The following is a 22,635-nucleotide window of genomic DNA, read 5'->3' as shown; positions in this document are numbered from 1 at the left end:
GCTGTTCTGACAGGATTTCCATTTCTCTATTGTCATTGCGCTCCATGGCAAAGACAACATGCTGCAGGTGTGAGAATTGGAAACAAGTTGTCTGTCTTGTAAAACAGAGAGCCTGTTCATACATGTCTGTGTGTGATACTGTGCTTTGATTACATTGAGACGCTTATAGGCCTCCAGTCAGGCAGAAGAGCCGCTGGAGTGGGCTGGACTCCGGGGCTTAAACAAGCCAACAGCAGGCAGGAAAGCAGGAAATCAGCAGAGCAGAGGGACAAAGACCTGGAGATTAGAGATTGGTTAACTCCCTCCTCTGGGTGGCTGTCCTGTTTGCTCACCGACTATGACTTCCTTTTTCTTTCACATAAGCACACAAGCGATGAAACACAACCTGTTGCACACAAACCACTCAGCCGCTGGAATAAGTCGCACGCCGTAGTTTCTGTCTTTCTCAACATCATGGGGATTAAACCGGTCACTCCTGCTTCGTGCCCACTCGCTCACAGGTGCTGGCTGCAGCCAATCAAGCAGCACAACTTACTGTAACACCTACGACCAAAAAAGCCGACTCACTCCACAGACGGGATGACGGGATTATGTAATGTGACGACCGACAAACGGGGATGACGTCAAACATAAAGAATTGGAAAAAAAAAAAATAAAAATAAAAAATGAAGAAAAAGGCTCCACCTGGATGTCTTGCACTCTGACCTCACCTGGCTTATCATTAAGGCAAAGAGGACTTTCACCAGCAACACACCTGGAGAGTGCTCTGCAAAGCAAGAAGGAGTTTACACTGGGAAGGATTAGCAAGAAAAAAACAGAAGGATTAAAATATCCAAAGACTGAAAACACTCACTAACGCAGCAGAATAAAGAAAGGTAAGCAGCAGTCTCTCAATATTGTCTTTGCAGTTGTAACGGAGCGAGAATATAACTTTAACTCTGTTTCTCTGTCTCAAGGCTGAGCGGTGAGGTCGTCTCTGAAACAACTGACAAGCCCCATCATGTCAAGGAAGCATTTCTCAGGGCGTGCAGGTAGACGCAGCCAAGTTTCCTGACAGAGACGAGTGTGCATCGCAGGGGGATTCAAATATCCCGTGTTTTCTCAGCGAGACAGGTAAGAAGTAACTCATCGGTCGTCATCTATTTCCCGGTTATTGATGTTTCTAGAACAACCGCACGAGACAGGAAAATGCTCTAATCAGGTGCATGTAGGCCGTGGTGAAAAGGTTTCATCGGACATATTCCTTAACCGTCTCGAAGATGTATCTTTAATGGCGGCATTAAGGGAGATCATTAAAATTGTGTTTCTTGGCCAATCTGTTTTAAGGGGGTTCTTTAGTTTTAACTTGGCCATGAAGCGTTTCCCGAACATGATACTCGTGGCTGAAATCCTAAAGACTCCTCCTCGGCCAAACTTACATGTCTGGAAAGGAATGCTGTTATGTCCACGCTCTCCAATCTCCCGCTGCTACTAAAGTGCCGATAAAACCTTTACAGGCCAACAAAACCTGTTTGCTGAAGTGGCTTACAAATTTACAGAGTGAGTGTTTCAAGTCACGAACACAGATTTGATGTCGGCGAAGCTGTTGGAGACTGTAAAATCACAGACACTGGGCAGATTATCTAATCGACGTGCCTGCGTTCATAAACCGGGTTCTGTTTTACTCAATACAATGATTACAGGTCACGGAATGCAAAAGTTTTTTTTTTTTTTTTATTTTTTTTTTTTATGAAGCTTGACTTTAATTTCAAGAGTTCCACTATCGTTTCATTTTGACCAAGATGTTTTCTTTTTGTCAGTGGAAATGAAATTATAATTAAATAAAATCCCCAAACTAGATTACAGAATTTATTTTGAAATATAATTAGAGTGTGTTGATGTTTATGGAATAACCATATTTCATTTGACTTTATTAACTTCCACATCCAGTCACTACATAACTCTCATACCGCGGCAAAATAAACGATCTGCGTCCCAGTTATTTGTATTTCCCAGAAAATCATAAACATGTGTTTCAAAGTGAAGCTGTTGTCATGATCTTGTGCTTCCAAAACAAAATGTGAAGCGATACAAAACACTGCGTAGAGGATAATTACCATTAGGATTTGGATTTCTGTTGCTCTTGTTACGGGAAGTCTCAAGCAGACTAATGGACTTCCTTTGGACGACCACACCTGCATTTATGGGAATAAACTGTGAGCTGAAAAGCAAATATTTATAAATGATAGCTTCAAAGCATTGTTGGGACATCCCTCTGCTGCCAAATAATGCTGCATTTCATTAAAATAAAATCAAGTGGAGCAGGTGCAATCTTCAAACAATGGCTGCTGATTCTCGTCAAGCCGACAGATACGGTTCAACACTAACAGCTGGTGTTGAATTATATGACAAGGCCAAGCACAGACCTGCTAAAAGGAGGAAACATGGATAATGTGCTGCAGTGGTTTAAGAAATTACCTTCACTGGAAACTTGATATCAAATTACCATTTGTGAATTCTAATTCTCTTTTTTTCTTGTGTTTTGTAGCAGATGGCATTATGCTTTTAAGCTTCATCGCTGCCTAAAGATTTACAAAAGAGGAGACAAAAACAAAAATACAAAGACTTCTGAGAATACATAAAAAAGAATAAAAGAAACAACTAGACCCAATCAGCCAAGATGCCACTTCGAACATCATTGTACAGAAAGCCATCCTCTGGTCGTTGGCCGAGCAGGAACCCCAAGCGGAGGGAGGTGCTGTCTGTCAACATGATAAGCCTACCATTGGCTGATTTCCGCCACATCTCTCATATTGGAAATGATGCCCATTCGGACAGCTTTGGAGATCTGTCCTTTCTGAAGATGGACCACAATCTGCTTCTACAAAGCTCCCAGAGCGAGCAGAACCTCTTCCTGGCCTGCTCACCACCTCCGAAGCCCCCCCGTCTGAATCTGGATGAGACCAAGGGTTCGGAAAGCTCCGGCTGGCCCGTGGACCTCCAACACGGTGCCTCCCAGAAGAGGAAGAAATGCAGCTCCATGCCACTGCTGGACAGCGAGGAAGGACACAGAGAGGTGGATGACTACCAAAGAGGGAATATTGTTGCTTGCAGTCAGACTCACAACCCTGGACGGGGCAGCGTGAGCTCAGACAGAGATGGAGACTTTACAGAGAGCTGCGATGAAACTGCTGCACAGCAGAAGGACGAGGACAGCGGCTTTTCGTTCAGCCTGGACCTGGGCCCTTCGATCCTGGACGATGTTCTCCAAGTGATGGACAAACGACACAACTAATCAAGACAGTCGCCACGTATTACGGAGAGGCTTCGTCAAAGGATTTGGAACAAGGAGAAGAGGTTCAACTCAACACTTGGAGAGACACTTGATTTTATGGACCAACCAATATCCTAATTAATGTGATCAGCCAAATGGGTCTAAGGGTATCGGTTTCTGTGATCCCAGTGTGCTAAACAGTGACAATGAACACAGATGTACACCCTCTTGTTTTCAAGAGAGCAAGATATTGTGCTCATAAAACTCTGCGGTCCACCGCCTTCATTAAAAAAATAACCTTAATTCTGCTTGACAAAATGCAACTACATCAAGTTAATGTTTTCTTTGTATTTGCCCCCTGCAGAGGTAGACACAATGATTGAGTTAATAATTGAACTCTATCGGCTATCAAACTGCAAGTTGGACATTTTCACCTTCTTTCACATTTCTCCTTTGCTTTTGTAATCCCTCAAAACCACACAGTCCAGTGCTAAAGACGGCTGTTAGGACTTAAGAGTGTTGTGTTTAAGAAAAGAAAAAGCTACGGCTGGAATCCAAGGTCCTGGAGCTGCGGTGTCTTGGCTCTTGGCGTGCTCGCCGATCCATTGTGTGCAAAGGGCAATTTTGACTCCGCACGCATCGCAGAGGCCCCACTCAAAGGTAGACCAAGGTACCCCCCCATCTCTCATTCCCAACAATGCAGTGAAAACAAACACTTAGCTCTGCTTCCAATAAAAGCCAGCCAGTGGTGGCAGGTTGGGCTACAGACCAAGCCAGGGCCACAGGTCCAAGACCTCAGAAGAAGAAGAAGAAAAAATAAAGGCAAGAGTAGGTTGTTTTTTTAGCTGCAAATCAGAGGCCGATGCTCTGGTGAGTGGCGCACGAGAAGAAAAGTGGTAAAGGGAAACACGATACTTCCACATATGCAGTGGGTGTCGAGGGAGGAGGACCAGAGACATCCATTACTGCAGCAAAAGTCCTGATGAGGGTTTAAACACTACCTTCTGACCAAACAGACCCCTGACACGTGAAAAATGCATGCTGCATGTCACATATACTGGCACAAAGAGTACAGAGAGATTTAGGGGCATATTCCTCAGAGCTTCAGTCTGGGCCTTAATTGGGGGGGGGGGGGGGGGGGGGGGGGGTTTGCCATGACAGATTGTGGGACGAACCCACACCCAGTCGAATTCCTAAGTGCCCCATGGATCATGCCACAAAATATACGAGCCTCAAGTGTCCCGCTTCGAGCAATAGATTTAGAAGTCTGTTTGTCCAAACAGAAACGCCGATGTTTGTGGGTACATCAGCACTGTATATCTGTTTTGGCATCTCCCATTTCAAGCTGGATATCACGGCCACTGCTTCTTGTATATGTTATGACAGTAACACATTGTGAAACATTTTTTGCATTGAAAAATGTACTGTTTTGTATTTTGGGCAAGTATAAAAAAAAATTAAAAAAATTCCAAGAGTGTGGTTTTGTGGGTAGAAGTGTTCGTGTCAACATTTTACAAGAGCTTGAAGGAGACTGTTTACGAACCCTTATGGACTGACATTTACTTGGCTTTTTTAACTTTTGGAGGCACTAGGCCTTGTCTGTCACTTCCATCTGCCAGTTTTCTAGAGAAATTATAGCCTTGGACCATCCAACGCAACAAGCAGCACAATATTATTTCAAGGTGGGGACACGCAAAAGCCTAAATTAGACAAGCTACTCAGGCAGGATTTCATAGTCACAAATCCAACAGTAAAGCGGACTGGTTGGTGTGCAGTGCTCCGAGGAACGTTCAATAAATAACCAGGGTGTGGCAGCAATTTGTAGGATAAGCAGGAAAAGGAGCTATTCATTAACACATACTTCACATTGGACGGTGTTTCCTTTTCTGATGCAATGACCCTTAAACCAGCAACGCCTCATTTGTTCACATGAAAAAGAATAATTGTGCAACGTCAGACAGACACCGTGGAAGCTGATTGAGCTACTAAGAAAGGGCAACAAACCTTGAACCTGTAAAACTAATATTTAACTTTTCGTATTGACACACGTTATGAAAATATTTCCTCTATTATAGCCTCCAAACTGACATTTGCTGTCTGCCTTTTCTGGAGGAAGCCTTCCTGCAGACGAGAGACCTTGACTTCTCACACACAAGGGCCCTATGTGAAGCATCACACAGACTTAAGCTCAACAAGTGTTCAGCCACAAGGCTGATGTGAGATGAACAAACCTTTAATTGAGCGCAAATTATCTTGTCAGCGCTGCAAAAACCGGCCGAACTGTATCCCGAACACATCTGGTAGCTATTCTCTTCCTCCAAAAATCTAAACGAGCTGTCATTCAGAATCCCAAACCACCTTGTCATCTCACTAAAGAGTAGCTCTTACGAGATTTTTTTTTTTCCGTCAGTTACTATCTAAAACACTACAATTATTGTTTTGGCAAGTAAAGAGTTGTGTCCTCCTGTAATTGTGTCTCCCAGTACAATCTACTGAAATACTGTATGCTGCAGGGTTTCACATTACAGACAAAAGGGGACTTTGTGAAACTGATATGTTTATGAACTATCATGTATATATATATATATATATTATCATCAAGCTGTCAGAGGTTAGGGTCAAAGTCAAACAGCTATCGCCCCTCTCATGATACGCACGATGAACTGGGGGTATTTGGGTGGAACTATTTGAAAGATTTGAACAATTTCAAAGTCTGACCACACAATAATCATTATGGCAAAATATTTGTGTCTAAAGAGAAAATGCAAACACATCTATATATGTCAAGCTATTCTAAACCAGGGTCTTTCTTATGAGCTGTGCAGTCTTCTGTTCCTTGAAGTTCCTGGAATAAACAGGTGATCACAGCTACTCCAAACTCGTGTATCTTCACTACCTGTCTTTTTCTACTCTCCATTAATTAAGTACTCGTAATAATAACAAAACAAAAAAAAAAACAGCAAAAAATCCCCCCTTCTGGGTGTGTGTTTTTTTTTTTTTTTTTTTTTTCAGATTACAGCAGGCTGCTCGTCTCCCTCGAAGACAGCCACTATTCCTATTAAGAGAGGGGTTCAGGTCAGGGTTGAATATGCCAACAGCATGGTCACATACAGTGAATCCCCTCCAGACACGAGCACTAGCAAACCAACAGGCTGGAAAAACAATCCCAGAATAGCCGATCTGCTGCATCTGGTTTGTGTCGTGACAACCCTGCGATGACTGTCTGGCTCGAGATGGAAGAGACAGGCATAGAGAGCTCAAATATAAATCCTTTACGATAGATTCACTTTGAATACTGTGGCATGTTAAACTACGCAATAAACCCTGAGTCACGCCGTAGTGATTAATGATGGCATCATATCTCCGGAGACACAAACATCACGTCTGGTAGGGACAAAGCTCAGATGAATTACTAGTCAGACTCTCTGTTATCCATACAGTCGGCCACACATGTGAAATACTCTTTTTGATGCAGCATCTATTTACAGCTCTCCGTAAAGACTGAACTTGCAAGTCCTGTATTTATGTCCTGAACTGTCTCCACACGGGCCACAATTATCATAAAACAACTGTTCACTATTTCACCACAGGTTCTTTGAGGTAGCAGACTGTCTTCAGCATTCACTGCAATTTGCAAATTTGTACAATACTTTGCTGAAAGAAATGTTTACACTTATGAGAAAATCTTAAAAGTGTCTTTTCTGAACCTCCTCATTCCCTGGACTCAAATTATGACAGTTCATTACTTTAAGGGTTGAAGACACAACAAAGAACAATCTGGAGATGAAACTACATTCTTTCCCAAACAAAACAAATGGTCAGGAGCAATGGGAGCAATTCCACAGTGTATAATTTTTTTTTTAATATCCATGGTGAGAAAAACTGGGTGACTGCAGGAGGGTCGATTATAAATCATGTCATATCTGCTTTCTGGACAAGCGGAACAAAAACAGCCGGCGGGTGGACAGGTCTAACACGCCACGGGAAAGTTAGTCATGTTCAAGGTCTGTGGACCTTGCGTGGGGGGTTTTCATGGGGATTTTGTGCCCCCCACACTCCATTAGACCCCTCACATTGGCCCCTCAGAGATGGAACTGAAGTTGATGCTGAAGTCATCCGTGTCTCTGAGCTCCGTGCAGTGAGACTCCGACTCTCTGAGCGACTTTGCTTGCATTGATGAGGTTAAAGAAGCAAGACCTCACCCAGCCTGCTCCTATGTGACCGCAGCTGGCTGACGGTGCAGCACTACGCTGGGACAGACAACACGGAAGGGATCAGATTTTTAGATCCCAGATAGAGTCAGAGAAGACGGACCTCCGTGGCTCGGGCTTCTAATTACCTCCATGTCTCTTTCTGAAATGTCCCTCCCCGATGTCAACCGACCTCAAGCCAGCTGTGGATGAACACTACTAATATCTACACTGGATCATCCATGATGTCATGAGGGAGAAGTATTCTCACTGCAGGCGTATTTGAAAATTACCCAGCTATAGTTATGTTTTCATTCTCAGCTGCAGGACCAAAAAAAAACAAAAAGATGAAGCAATCAGCTTTGAATATTTGTAGAGCAAACCCGGTTACCATAATAATATTTAAGGAGATTAGTGTGACAAGTCCCAGTGTGCAGGCTCAGATGCGAGCCCTCAGTCGGGGGTCAAAGACCCCACACTGGGTTGAGGGGTGAAACCCAGTTCAGCAGCAGCTCTGGAGACACAGATAGGTAGAAGAAGAAAGTCTAACGATAGGAAAACTTATATAAACCTCAGGTAAAGAAACAAAATGCAGATGGCGGGAAAAATATCGCTTCATATTAATCTAATGTCTACGTTATTCTTAATCTAAGAGAGCGTTTTACTATAACTAGCAATACAGAGAGTGACTTGGCACCTCTCCAGGCTTTTATTCTCCCGTGCCAGGCTAGCATTACTGCACCCTGCTGCTCCTGAGCTGCTGTATAAAGTGCAGCATTCCTGGGGTCTTCCAGGTCATTTCTGTTAATGAGCCGTCGACTAGGGGCTTTGGGCCGGTGCCGGGCCAGCGCCGCGCCACTCCAACAAAAATAAACCGAGGTCCATTTAACCAAACACGTTGTTCTAGGCCAGATGAAGAGAGCGCAGGCACCGGGGCATCATATGCACCACTGATACGAAAATAAAAGCTCAGAACATTTACATACCTCCCTTTGTGGGCAGTGTTTAGGTGAGAGTATTTGTGTTGGAGGCAGAGTAAATGAGGAGATTTTGTAACATAGGGCTGACGTGCTTTGTGAGAACAAATGCATTATCGTGTTATACAAGTACCTGTGAATGCATGAACGGGCCAGATTGAGATGCCGCGGCAACAACCTCAGGCTGTCCTTCGAGCCATGAAATCTTCAAGGGGTTTCCGCTCAGGCCTCTTTCATTCTTAAGAGCCAGCTCCTAACAAAAACAAAATAATCTGTGAATGGAAATTCAGTATTTTATTAGGACATAAAAAAAACCTCTTTCCTTGTCCTGAGTTGTTATGTATCCTTATTACATGTGGGCATCTGTACAGATGATATAAAACATATGAAAAAGACATGGACAACGGTAAATTGCATAACTCCAGGCTGGGACTTGGAGATGGGCAGGAAGGGACCACAGAACCTGTGCCCAAATGCCAGCTAGACTGGCAGACATGTTCTCTGGAGGGAAACCACATGTTGTGATGAAGAAACCACAACAACAACGTGCAGCATCGCAACGAAGGGCCCGAGGTGCCAGACAGTGAGGAACAATAAGACGGTTTATGTCCGTCCGTCCGTCCAGTGGTTCCCATCAGCAGAGAGATCGCCGCAGTACAGAATGATTAAAACAACAGTTGAGGTCACAGAGACCGTCCCGAAGCTTAGAAGGCAATGACAGGTGTCCGTCTTAGTCATAATAAAACTCAGCAGGTGACCTGAGACTTTGAGGCAAGTCAAGAGGTTTCAGGTTCTATGCAAATGTCTCCCTTGGAGAGTTTCATTGTTGAACAAACACAGCGAGGACACAGACTGAGGAAGACTTAGGTACTTACAGATGCTCTCACAGTTGCATATTCAACCACAGCACTTCCTCTCTTCTTACTCGATACGATCACATTCAAAACATCCCCGTACTAGAAGTGAGACATGAGAGAAGAAAAACAAAAAAAGAGTCAAGAGTAAGAAGAAGAAAGTTGCATAACATTTTGAATTAATATTTCCTTTCTCAACACAATACATAACCATGAAAACAAAAAGCATATGCAGACACAAAATTTAAAAACAGCGGTGAATATAACAGACTTTAATGTGCTCGTTTATTAGTCCTAATGGTAGGGTTTGCATGTTAGGGCCCGAGAACGTAACATTACAAGGAAAATTCAAATGAAAAGCAGCTGTGTCCTGTGGCCAACTGAAACCTCCCTCTGACATCTCAAGAAAGAAAAGAAGCAAAACTGGACATCAATATTTGAGCTACTTTTTGTTCAGCGACAAAATGTGATAAACAGTATTTTAAGCATGAAGACTGAAGTTAGATGTTTTTCTCGTATTCAACTCCTACTGTGACAAATCCTCACAGAGAGGAGAGGTCGGCCATAAAGAGGAGCTCAGCGAAGCCCATCTGATCCATATCTATATATCTATATATCTATCCTAATCTATATTAGAGATGGCGATAAGGCGCAGGTAATTATCACACCTTAGCAGCGGGGGTGGGGGGGACCTGATCCCTATTGAAGACCATGAAGCGCAGACCAAAGGGAGTTTTTAAATTCCTTATAGTTAGGTTAGGTGTATCATCGACAACCGAGGCTTCTTCGTCGTTAACCTCCTTCTGGCTAAAGTTGGGCTTGTGAACAAAGTGTAGGAGGGTCATTGCCTTTGAGATTCTCTTGGTGGAAAGATTGAGCTTTCTGGGAACGGAAAACTCCAGGAATGCTGATGCTTACTAAAGACACTGTGGAGCAAGCCAACAGTGACAAAGGAGACTCTCAGAAGGCCCACGTTTCATAAAATATAAATATCTTAACATATTTCTACCCCCTTAAATGAAGATGTATTATTTTAAGCAGCCAAAGTACACAAATCCACACACGTACGCCTTCACATATTCACATAACCACACTCGTTTTCCCACACAGCCGTGGCTATTTCTACGAGCCCAAACCATTAAGTGTCACTCATTGGAGTCTGCCATATCAAACAGCTTCTTTTTTTTTTTCCCCTAACAAGTATTCCCAATGCTTAAGACTTTAAAAGGAGTAGTCCTTTTTTTCCCCAAACTTTTTACTCCCTCCTTGGACCGTATTGATTGCATGCGTGCAGAAGACAAATTCAAATGCTATTTTCTGGCCGACTTGACGTCACTGACACTCGCCCTCTCTTCATTTCAGGCCAACCTATGCCCCACCAAAGAGCCCCTGTGACGGTCCATGGCATAAGGTGGAACTGCGTTGCATGAGAAGAGCACATTTCCTAATACCTCCTTTGGCACTGCTTAATCACTTGGTAGAGGGGCACAAACAATGGTGCGCATGGCTTTAAAAGGGCACAACAACATTGCCCTCAGCACTTTCACTGCAACAAAACTTAATGGGCCTTATTTAAGGGGAGGAATAAAACCATCTACAGCACTGATGTCATGCAGACCTCAAATATGGCTGGACTCTGCAGGCAGGTTTGTCACAGTGGATCTGAGCATAGAGATAAAATTCTATCATTATACATGTGATATTATCCTATGATGATGACTATATAATTATATATATATATATATATATATATAACCAATAATATAATCCAATAACTTGGAGGATTCCGAAAAATCTTGAATTTTCCAAGTCGTAGTTACAACCTGAACGTTGATGTGACCATCATCCAGGCTGTAACATGACAAACAAGTGTTCTCTGTGTTTTAAAGCATTTAGAATATATACTGTATGTATGTATATATATATACACACAGATATATATATATATATATATATATTTAAATATATATAAATATATATATATTTCCTGAAAATTTACTTCAGAAACCTTTACTAGATGGGGAGCTTTATATTTTTTGGTGATCCGTTCAATTAAATGCCTCACGTTAAAAGTACTGCAAAAATCCCATAAACCACTTCTGCTGTTTAATTTACAACATCGCCTGTACTGGTAATACAACCAGATATATTACAAAGGGTAGCTATTTCACAAGTCTCAAGGTAGCTCAACCCAAAATGTTACCTTACTGTAACTCTGGTGTATTAAAAAAAAATACATGTTTTGCTGAATAAATGATCGGTCTTGTAGCCCAGCAGCACGACTTATTTGATTTTCAGGATGTCCACCTTTTGAAGAAGTTTAAACAGAATGTCTTGAGAGTAGCCTCCATTCGTCTCGTCATCTTTTTTACACTTCCACTTCAACTGCAAGACAGAAAGAGAAAGAAGAGAGAAATGAGAAGCCAATATTAGTCATGAGAACTTTCAAGAACTAAAGACGTGCATGATAATGTCTAATCGTTAAACCACAACTGATTAAACTCAGCTGACGAGGAGACAAAGCATGCCAGACAGGCTCGGCTCTGATGAGACACAGATTACTAGAAACCGTGAGGACAGACTGCAGCTACGGGAGAAAGACATTAATACGCTTTTTGGAACATTATCAGGGCACCACCTGTAAGACCTGCAGTCAATTTCCATTCGTACTGAGGGTGCCGGACAAATGGGTGAAACTTAACACATGGACCTGTGGACCACAGAGTACATGGTGACTCACCTGGTTCACCATCACTCCCCAGAATAAAGACCCAACACTAGACAAAGCCATCACAAAGTAATCCAAGGCAGATTGATGCCCGAGGTGCTGTGTCACGGGCAAAAACAGAGGAAGTCCTCCTCTGCTGTGTCTCTATTTGAACCGTGGTTAACTTATTTACTTATGTAACCATGTTTCTGTGTGTATTTACTTAAAACGTGATACCTGTCATATTCTGCTGTTACACAAATGACTGTTGAACTATTTTCTGCAACAGCTTCCACAAAAAGCAATAATATCATTTATCCCACTTTCTTACTCGCTTGGAGTCCCGTAACTAAATGTCGATGTGAGTTCCCGAACTACGAATGAGATATGTTGTGCAACTTATCATGTCCGTGTACAAAGCACGGCAGAATCCAGCCAATATCAAAGCCTAAAGTAATATTATAAATGACAAGAACAAAGTGTTGCTTCAGCTCCAGCATTGTACCGTAGAGAAACAGGATTTCTCAGAAGTCCACGTAGCACTTTTACCAACAATTACATTCTCTTTCCAACAGCAGTCAGATGACCTCCTCAACCAGTCATCTTTGAATAAAATATTAAAGTATTAGTATGATGTGGTTTTAGTCCACAACACTGACATACTGCTGAGTTTGCTCATAGCTTAAATAAACATACAGATAAGAAAGACATTAGTGGAAACAACCCAAATGGCTCCTTCTGCTTCTGTTTACCAACTTAGTGAAAATTACAGAACTGGCACAATATCAAAAGTCCCTGAATTTTGTATGAAGGCCTCACTGATTTATTAAATAACATGTTAAGTCTTTCAGTGAATAATTTAGCTAAAATGAATGAATCTAACATTCCTAGACAGTTTATAAAATCCAATTAACTTTGAATAGTAAGAGGCACTTTGAATAAAATGTAGGAATTCCAAAGAAAACATGGTTCTAGTTTGAAGTTTAAATATTTTGTGCCACATTATTGTTTAAAGAAATTCAGATGTATTTGATGTAGAAATTCATCATCAACAACATGTAAAACCTGAAATTACAAATGATTTTCAGTTGCACACAGGACTCGGCAGCCTCTGAAATATATCTAAGCAGGAACATTCCCATGTCCATGAACGTGATTTGTAACGCTGTCAGTCTGGCTGCTGTTTGTTTTTTTAACTGAACACATAAACGTCAGGGAATACGCTGCTGCACTCGATGGCTATCAACTTTTAAAACCAGATTTAATGTCTAAACACATTAGCTAACATCCCCAGTGTCCATTAATACACGCAAACTCTGCCATTTTCAGGCGGAAATATAATAAGCCTCCTCTTGGCACAGGTTCTGGTCTCTTGACGCTATTGTGCCTACTCTGGAGGAATGAGCGTTAGAACAGCATGTGTGCTCGGTGGTGAGACGGTGTATGCGGTCTCCAAAATAATGAATCACAAATGGCTGAAAAGTTTTTTCAAACTCCCCACTGAGGTTCTGCCTGCACTCGGATGGAGCACTTCCTCCGGAGAGAACATCTCTTTTCCATCTTCCTGCAACCCTCACCCTGATCTCTTTTCACAGGCTTGTGCCCTGACTAAAAAAAAAAAATAAATAAATAAAAAAGTTATAAAAACTTTACCTTCAGTTTGGGGGTAACATTGCTTTTGGAACATCTCTCCACTCCTGAGTCTGAAAATAAGCAGTGAGGGGAAGATGAGACAGTGAAAAAAAACAAAGAAGAAATTGTTTTGCTGAAATATGGTACTCCAGATAGCAGTCAAGGGACTCCGGGAGATGGACAGCAATTTTAGAATGGTTGTCACCTGGTAAATGGATGATCCAGGGGAGGGCTGAGTGCGTGCAAATGGAGGAGACTTGGAAGATGTGCTGACCGTGCATGAGTAATTGTACAGCCACAAAAAAGGGGGTCTAGTTTAAGGCCAAGACTCAGTATTTCCCTTAAATCTCCACACTTTCATAGACTTTTAATGCAAAAAACAGTATCAAGAGGTTGAAGGTTTGATGTGTGTGTGTGTGTGTGTGTGTGTGTGTGTGTGTGTGTGTGTGTGTGTGTGTGTGTGTGTGTGTGTGTGTGCGTGTGCGTGTGGCATTCATATGCTACATTGCCAAGTTGCGTTACTGCCAAGAAAGCCGTCTTCAAATCGAAGTTCAGTTATTGTTATGGTCTATTGTGTGAGTAATCGTTGGTGGCTGCTGCGGTCGGACAGACAGCACGATAGCTGGGAAACATGGGGGACACTTAAATGGGGGTTTCGGGACAGTTTGGGGTCTCCAGCTCAGACGTAGACGTACATCTCTGTGTGTCGTCTCCCGTTCGTTGCTGTGCTTCTCTTTCTCTCTGGATCTGCTCTCTGATGAGCTTCTGTTCCTCTTCAAGCTGCCGGGATCCTTCCTCCCTCAAGCGGGCGATCTTGGGAGGAAAAAAAGGCACACGTATGATACATTAATGACTGCAATCGAATATTTTAAGACAAACATTGATGCGTGTATATCAGCTTGATCAGCTCTCCCACTCTACTGTGTTTCCAGGAGAGTGTGCAAACTACCTCATTTTATCACGCAGCACAGTAACGCTCCGATGAAGACAGAAAATGGAACAGTGCCACCTGTTGGTTCGTCTCTGTTATTCATGGCACGTTGCCTCGTATTTACATGCATTAAGCACACTGACCACATGCCATGACTCACCTTGGAAGCACGCACACCGTGTTTATTTATCATTGGCATTCTGAACAAACTGCATCCAGTCATGCAATATCACCTAATGGGCCGGCTGATAATTAAGATGTATCTGTGAAAAAAAAACCTTCTCTCAGATAAAGTCTTTGTTCTTGACCCAAGTCTTTGGAAGATTTCAACTTAATCAGGAGGGAGGATTTGACGAAAAACAGGTTTAAAGCACCTGGGAGTGCTCCAGTTTCCCGGATGCACTGGAAAACCTTGTTCCCAGTGCACGGCTGACGCCTACAGTATAGGGAAGTTTTTATTTTAAATAGTCTGCGTCCTCTCCAGGCAATACGTGGAGCAGTATCATCTCTTAAATGATTTCCATAAATTGCCTTACCTCTTCTTCAAGGGTTCTAGTGTTTTGCACCTCCTCCTGGGTCTGAGCTTCTGCTTGTCGCTCTCTGGTCTCCAAGTCTGTCATAACAACACACACAGAAGAGTCCGTACCTCCGACATATACTGAATCTCTTCTCCACGAGGAAACAAACAAAGCTGTGCTAAATAAACTGATTAGTTTGGAACAGTTGCTCTTATTTGATTTCAACCCACACAGCTTTCCCAGCACTATAAAAAAAAAAAAAAGAACCATTGTTGCGTTGATCCTGGAATATGTTTAACAAAAACAGATTTTAATATATATACACACATATATATATAAAAAACACAATACAATAAATCAATAAATCAAGATCCCTAAGAAGCTGTAGGATTTGTAAAGGGACTCACCAAGCTTAATTTTCTTTCTTTTATCATCTAATTTCCTGTTTCTTTCTTCTGCTTGTTTCTTGGCAGCACAAATCTTGTCATAGGCAGCCTGGAAGCAGCAATAAACACCAGGATGAATCGTGTCTGAATGTGTAATAGCATCTTTATTACCGGCTCAGAGGCAACAGTTGTCTTACCCTGGCAGCAGCATCCAACAACACCTCCAGAGCCTGAGACAACTGGTGGAAAAGATCCGCTAGAAAGACGGGATGAGAGGACGGACAACACTGAAAATACTGCAACTGAATTCACACAGAAACCTTTTCTAGGTTGGTTTATTTTTATTTTTGCTTCAGGAACCAATTTTATATGGCAAATCTGGCCTTATAAAAAAAAAAAAAAAAATGGCTATAATTTCTCAAAGATGCAATATTTGTAACCTCTATAGAGCACTTCTTCCAAAAAGAGGCATTATGTGCATGAATCCTGAAGCTGAAGCTGGGACACTGAGACAAACAGAGACATTTCATGCCTTCGACTTTGCCAGAGTTCTCACGAAATCAGTTTCCTCCGACGACACAGCCGTGCATTCCTGTATCCTCTCCCCATCCATCTCCCATTAAGAGCCACTGCCGCAAACACCAATCCCCCCCCCCCACCAGCTCCTCCCACAAACGGCACACTAGTACAGCACTATACTAGCCAGGCTTAACATTTACTTATGGGAGGCCTAACAGGCCGATACTGTTTCTCCCTGTGGGGACTGGCAGTGCACACTAACAGAAGGCTCTGGAGATCATGCTGCCAGCAGAGGCGGTCAGGTTACCTACACACATGTAATGGACTGGAATTAAATTTAACTGGGGGGTTGGGAAGGGGGCTGCCATACCCACTAGGCAGCTCAGATTGTCACAACATGTGTGTGTGTGGGGGGGGGGGGGTGTAATATATATCTTCAGTCAGTGAGGAATCATGACCCATAAATCACCGCTTACATGCACACAACCTTCCCCTGTGGGGCAGCATGTCCTCAGACTCGCTCTGCTCTCGTGCGATAGAGACCGAGTCTGTCCGTGTGCGGGTTTAAGTGCTGAGGCCCTCCAAACCGCTTCTTTTCCATTTCTGGGAAACCGACCCCCTGCTTTTGTATTATCCCTCCCAACCCTACCAATTTCCCTTTTTTTTTTTCCTGACATAATCAGGAATTGTCTGAACCGTCCAGAAACCACATAAACCTCACTTGAAAACATACCTCATGATCAGCCTTTTGTCCAAGGTGCTTTTTTTAAATTTTATTCTCTTATTGACAAAATGCTACACTGCGATTTCCTGGTCCAAATTGTTGACATGCTGGCTGGCAACAGGCTTCGGGAGGACTCATGAGCTGGAGGAGGATGAAGTGTGGAAACACTGGTGGTGACGGTGGTGTTGTCTCGCTAGAAAGCCGATGGGAGAAAAAAAGGCGCTGGTCTTCGTGCAACGGAGTGACGTGGCAAAGCCAAGTTGAACTTGCCGAGAGTGAAACTCAAAAGCATTCTTTTTTTTGTTTTGTTCTGGAGCTCGATGGCAACTCGGTCAGATGATTAAAAGGAATTACTCGGAAAACAACGGCAGAGGTCCGGGGCTCGGAAAGGAGACGAGGTGGTGAGAGACCAACTGAATAACTGGCTCGCTCACCTGCTTTTGGGTTGTCTGGGTTCTTGTCCGGATGGCACGTCAAGGCTTTTTGACGATAAGCTTTCTTTATCTGGAAGAGAAACAGGAAAATAAAAAGGTGCTGATCAGGACATAAAATGAATGAATCTTCCATGGCGCAGACTTTGGGCATGATGTAGAGGTTAAATTCTTACTCTCAATAAATTATCTTTATCCTGTCGTCTTTGGCCAGAAAACCAAAGCCTGAATAACAAATGATGCTCCCATTGAAATAATGGCAACGATGGTAAAATGAACACATTTGGGGTGAAATGAGGCCTGCATTTGAACAAAAATCTGGGACGGTATTGTTTGGATGAGATCAACACCTGAGCTGATCCTCTGCTTCGCGTCCTCTTGACATGTTGTTAATGGCGTCGAACCAACGTGGCACAAACTGCACAGCGAATTATCCACACAGGAATTCAAAACTATTCTCAGGCCCGCTGCAACTTTGCAAGATAAATGTGGCCCGAGCTGCAAACCCAGTATTCGTCCATCTTTAGTCCAACAATATTGAATAAAGATGTCACAAAATGTTACAAAAACATACACAAACAGACGGCTGCCATTACTGTTTTAGGCTGGCAGTCAGAACCCGGGGGGGGGCTAAACAATACTTTGGTGTATTGTAATGTCATGTGAGGTTTTAGTTATAGCTGATTTTCTAACTCTGGGTCACTGCTTGGCATGTTAACCATTCGTTGGTCCTTCAAGGGGCCAGTTAATGACAAGGTGGTTTTCATTAGATGTCTGCTGCTTTAGCGAAAGAAGGGAAGCGGGAAAAGTTTCCGTGGAGGCCAGAGGGGGCTGCAGAGCGCAGCACCGAAGCTTTCTGCCTGGGAGCTCCTTTTCTTCGTGTCTGGGAAACGTTTGCATTGGATGTTTTTGTCCTCTGGCGTACGCAGTGTTTCCATGTAAGTTGTTTTGCACAATTTTATCTTTAGAATGAGCGCCAAAGCATTAAGAGCTGACAAAACTCAACTGTGAGGGAACTCAGTAGAAATGGTGTAATCCATCAGCGTCCAGGCTTTTTAACAGCAGCACCAATGAGTCTCCGTGGCATTCAACTTAGACACATTAGGCTGGATGCCAACTGTCCAAGGTACAAGAGCTAAGCCCCAATACTATTATTTGAATCCAACACGCCTCCAGTGAACCCTCCGGAGATTATTGTGACTCACACAGCTCTTAAATGTCACAGGTCCTTTCTTCGCTCTCAACTGGGATTTTTTTTTCCCATTATAGCTCCAATGGTAAACACAGACTTGGCTCACTGAAAGGGCTTCAAGAGACTAGATATCATTAAGCGAAATTTAGTCTTGCTACTTGGCACACGGAGCCTTCGTAGAGATCGAGAATGACACGCAGGGCGGTGGACTGGAGCCAAACACATACGCCTACCGTTGGCCTGAGCCTACTTCCCCTGATCAGCCGCCCTCTGCCTCTTTCTCCCCATCATAGCTCTGTCCAAAAATCTCTCCAAAACCTCGTAGTGAAGCACAAGGAAAACTCAAAATTCAAGTTAAAAAAAAACTACCGTCATTCATCCGTAAACAATCGAATGAAATGGTGTTCATCTCCGGGATCAAGAGCAACAACGCAAGAAACGCCATTATGGAAGTCATTGTGTCCTGAACCAGGGCGGTAACAACTCCCTGCCTTATACAGCCAAGGCAGTGCAGCATATTGAGAAAGAGAGTCAGCTTTATAGGATTATATGAGTGTTTTTGCCAATTTTCAGTCTTTAACTACAACTCCAGAAACTTTCTAATTATGCATTAAGTAGTTCAAGATTTTTGGATTGTTTTTGACCCACCATTTTAAGGAATTGATTTCCAACATGATAATCAGCTGTAATAAAATGAAAACACCTTGTTTGAGTTGTGTATCCCATCATTCTGAACATATCTAAATTATTTTTCATCAGTGTTACATATTGTTCACACGGTAATGCAATTTGAGTTAAAACTGGGAAAAAAAAAAAGTCACCACCACTTAACTATTGTAACTTTGAAAATAAAAATATGATGCTCACTGTAACACACAACACAAGTTTTTATACACCAAACAGGTCGATGGCTAAAATGGTAGAAAAGTACCATCAGGATTTCTAAAACAGAGTAACAGGGTTACCGTGGAGATAAGTATGTGATTTTAAATAATTGGAAAACCCCAAATCACTGATTTGCCTTTTCCAAGCTCACAACGTGTCCTCAACTCACATTCAGTCTACTTCTCATGTTCTTCATCACCTGCAGCCAGCTGACCTGATAAACAAATCTCCACATCAGCAGATGTTTGCCATTGTCGGGACGAAAGTTTGGCCAGCTGAGCTGTTCGACAAGTACAACCTGTCATTACTGAAGTTGTTCTGTTGGAGAACGGCCGGGCTGCACATCATGATTGTTGTCTAACCAGGTTAAAATCTAAGATCCAGTTCACGTAAGCTTCTCTGCATTTCAGGTAATTATATTACCTCTAATCTTCTCGTCCTTCTTTCTTTTACTTTTCCCTCCCTCGAGCGTCCTTCACAATATCATGTCTCTACTGGGCTTCAACTATCGTTTAGTTAAATAATGCATGATTACTCCGATCAATGCCACAACACGCAAGCCTAAATTGATGCTGGAAGTTCCTGAATAGCCACCGGTCCTCCAAACTGGACGACAAAGCAGCCCAATATATTGGAAGAGGTTAGGACGTAGGCTAGGTCAGATCAAGTGGCTTCTTCTTACAGAACTAATCCAGCCGTTTACCAATTTCTCTTTTCCTGCACAAGAGATAAACTGAATGGAAGAAATCTCAACTATTTTCCACACTTCAGTTTGTGAGGAGTAAACACCAAATCAACGAAGGACTACAATCTTGCAGCAGCAGGCCAACAGTAGCTTAATGGTTAGTGCCTGGCAAAAAAAACAAAACACCCTGATCGCTCTTTGCCACGGTCTTCACTGCCTGCCCACATCTTGTCCTCATTACATCCATCTTTGGTGCCAATTATAGTTGACAAAGTAGTCCTGGTGTAACCGCAGATCGGCCCCGGTAGGGCCCCCAGCCTGTGTGGCTGATTAGCTGCCTGATCTGCCATGGGCCCATCCTCCTTAATTACAATGCAGCACTATTTACAGGAGCATTATCAGCTGGAGGAAAATAATAACAGGAACAGCGGGGAGGAGGAAGGAGACGAGGCAAAGAGGATGTGAACACTCAGAGAAAAGCAGAGCTCAAAGTAAAAACACAAATGGAATTTAATAAAGATAAACAGTGTTGGGAACCAAACCTGCCATCACACTGGGCTTCGTTTCAGTATTACGGCAGTTTAACTTGTAATGAAACTGAATGAAGATGAGGTGATAATTCATGAAAGAATTTCACAAATTTCTGTTGACCAAATTATTCCCAGTTAACTGCAGTTTAGCAACAAATTGCTTATTTGGGTTTTTATTTAATTCCCTCATTTTGAAATGGTTTCGTCTTTTGTAATATACGACATCAATGCATTGCGCATAAACCGGCGTGTTTGTTATTGATCAACCTGATGATGTTCCCCAGTGTACGGGACACAATAATCTTACGCTACATGCTCTGACTAAGCCAACACTAAAAAAAATTAAAAAAAATTAAAAAAAGAAGTAACTCATCATCCAGAGCAGTTTACGGTGCACTACTACAATGTAATGCAATCACCTGTACTTGGATGCTGTCTGGAAGTAAATCATCCAGGCATGTAGTTACTGCACACACTGCAACACATTAGGTAATAAGTAGATTAACATTTAAGTGCCTGAACAAACCACAAGACATTTTGTGTGGTCTTGGCTGCTGGTGTTGTTTCACCAAACACTCTGTGGTAGGTAAAACTCTTTAAATGGTGGCCAGCCTAAAGCAAAAAGCCTCCCTTGGCACTACAAGCATAAAGGCAAACCCCAGTCATTAAATCATAAACTGTGGCACGCCAGTTTCCCCCCCCCCCAACATTTATCAGCCAGCCAGGCACAGAGGAAGGCCGACGGCAGTGACATTAGAAAGAGATGCTGAATAGAAGCAGGAGGATGTGCAGAAGGCAAAACCAAAATCCTCTACGTCAAAGTGATGTTTTCCAAGCACCGGCTGAGCCGACGTACGTAAACGGGCCTCGGACGAGCTCCTTCCTCGGTGATGATGGAGCAGCGGCCGTCTGATGACATCTGTCTTCACACATTTCACTGATTTTCACAAACCCGCTATCTCTCTCTCTCGACCATCCACAGACCTCACAGAGCCTTGACAATCTGGAGCCTCAAATTCTGCCCAAGCCGCAACTTCCTCAAAGATAATCCTCGGGGGGATTTAAATGAAGAAATTAACTTCTTCCCTCATCCTGGCAGCGATTTTGGATTTCCCTTCGAGGCCCTGCGGAGCCTGGATGTTGGAAACTGTGAGGCGGGTGGTTGTACGGGGAGAAGGCTGGTGAAATCATGGTGAACCGCTTTGGGCTGGAAAATTACATATAGATGCGAGGCAGGGAATCTTTCCCAGAGCGGATTGAAAGTAAAAAAAAAAAATGATGTTTGTTATTTAGACGTAAGCAATGTGTACTTTTTTATTTTTATTTTTTATATATATATATAAATCTCTGTCCATAGTATTAAAGCTTTCAGATTCACCTCACATATCAATTGTGTTTGTTTAAATTTAGATTTAAAAAAAAAAAAAAAGAAGATTTTTCGTTGCTTTGATGCGACGTCGCCACCTAGCGGCCTTTTTCATGTATCACATCTGAGGGACTTCGGCGCCGAGCAGCTTGGTGAGAATAACGTCCTCCGTTAACAGTTTTCTAACATTATTAATTGACCACTCGGGAATAAACTCCCTATTAAAACAACACTCTCCCATCTGAAGCGGTGAAATTAAACAGACGAATTATATCGACATTTTATTAACGCTAGCTTCAACAGCTAGCTCATTTACGCACCTCTTTCGTGGTAGCAGAGATTTCTATACCGAGTATCCCGTACAGGTCCATCTGCAGCAGGTCTTTGGCCTTTCCGGACATGTTTGCTCACAATAAACTACAGTAGAAACAAATAAAAAATAGATCTATATGCAGCTCTTAACGCTGTTATTCAAAATGTTACCGTCCGGCTAACTGTGTGTGTTTGTTGTTGTTCCGGTTCCAGGCGGCGCGAGCTCAACCCTTCGACCTTTCAACCCGGATGTGCATTGCACCCTGGGAAATGTAGGGTTTTTTTGTCGCGATATTTCTCTAGGACTACATTTCAAAGATTGGTTGAGTATTTTTACTGTAGTATTTAAAGGTAGTTTCTTTATCATTTATATAATTATTATTTTTTTTTTAAACATCTTAAACCTATTTCTAATATTGTGTTAAAGTCACCGTTTAAAGTTAAAGCTTCACTATAAAGGTAGCCGACTTTAAAAAGCCTACTTTTCTTTCCGGGTATGGCATGAGTTGTACAGCACAATTTCCTGCCTGAAATTAAGCATTG

At 42.6% G+C, this 22,635-nt stretch overlaps 2 protein-coding genes across 4 annotated transcripts in view; one reads left to right on the top strand and one right to left on the bottom strand.

Annotated features, from left to right (window-relative positions):
- dnajc17 (DnaJ (Hsp40) homolog, subfamily C, member 17) overlaps positions 1-22,309 on the bottom strand; it is a 28,702-nt gene extending 6,393 nt beyond the window's left edge. Inside the window, exons 1-10 of the mRNA XM_069152013.1 lie at positions 22,101-22,309; positions 17,126-17,195; positions 15,646-15,704; positions 15,470-15,557; positions 15,081-15,157; positions 14,309-14,426; positions 13,635-13,684; positions 11,582-11,659; positions 9,296-9,376; positions 8,554-8,673 (exon numbers count right to left, since the gene is read on the bottom strand). Coding sequence (XP_069008114.1) covers positions 8,554-8,673; positions 9,296-9,376; positions 11,582-11,659; positions 13,635-13,684; positions 14,309-14,426; positions 15,081-15,157; positions 15,470-15,557; positions 15,646-15,704; positions 17,126-17,195; positions 22,101-22,181 — 822 coding nt within the window. The 5' untranslated portion in view covers positions 22,182-22,309. The remainder of the gene's footprint in view (positions 1-8,553; positions 8,674-9,295; positions 9,377-11,581; positions 11,660-13,634; positions 13,685-14,308; positions 14,427-15,080; positions 15,158-15,469; positions 15,558-15,645; positions 15,705-17,125; positions 17,196-22,100) is intronic.
- Positions 292-4,372, top strand: LOC138199803 (cdc42 effector protein 3). Of its 3 annotated transcripts, none has more exons than XM_069152017.1 (3): positions 292-875; positions 957-1,113; positions 2,531-4,372. In XM_069152017.1, exon 3 carries the CDS (start codon positions 2,660-2,662, stop codon positions 3,272-3,274), a length of 615 nt encoding a protein of 204 aa, XP_069008118.1. In that variant the 5' UTR covers positions 292-875; positions 957-1,113; positions 2,531-2,659; the 3' UTR covers positions 3,275-4,372. The 3 variants fall into 3 exon arrangements, with proteins under 3 accessions (XP_069008118.1, XP_069008115.1, XP_069008116.1); XM_069152014.1 differs by having other exon boundaries at positions 293-875; positions 2,528-4,372; XM_069152015.1 differs by lacking the exon at positions 292-875 and having other exon boundaries at positions 889-1,113; positions 2,528-4,372.
- Positions 22,310-22,635: the final 326 nt, after the last annotated feature.

The sequence above is a fragment of the Embiotoca jacksoni genome, unplaced genomic scaffold (assembly GCF_022577435.1).
Source record: "Embiotoca jacksoni isolate LCO1_2020_lvr unplaced genomic scaffold, fEmbJac1.0.p SCAF_18, whole genome shotgun sequence".
NCBI lineage: Eukaryota > Metazoa > Chordata > Actinopteri > Embiotocidae > Embiotoca > Embiotoca jacksoni.
This window is presented reverse-complemented; position numbering and strand designations above follow the sequence as displayed.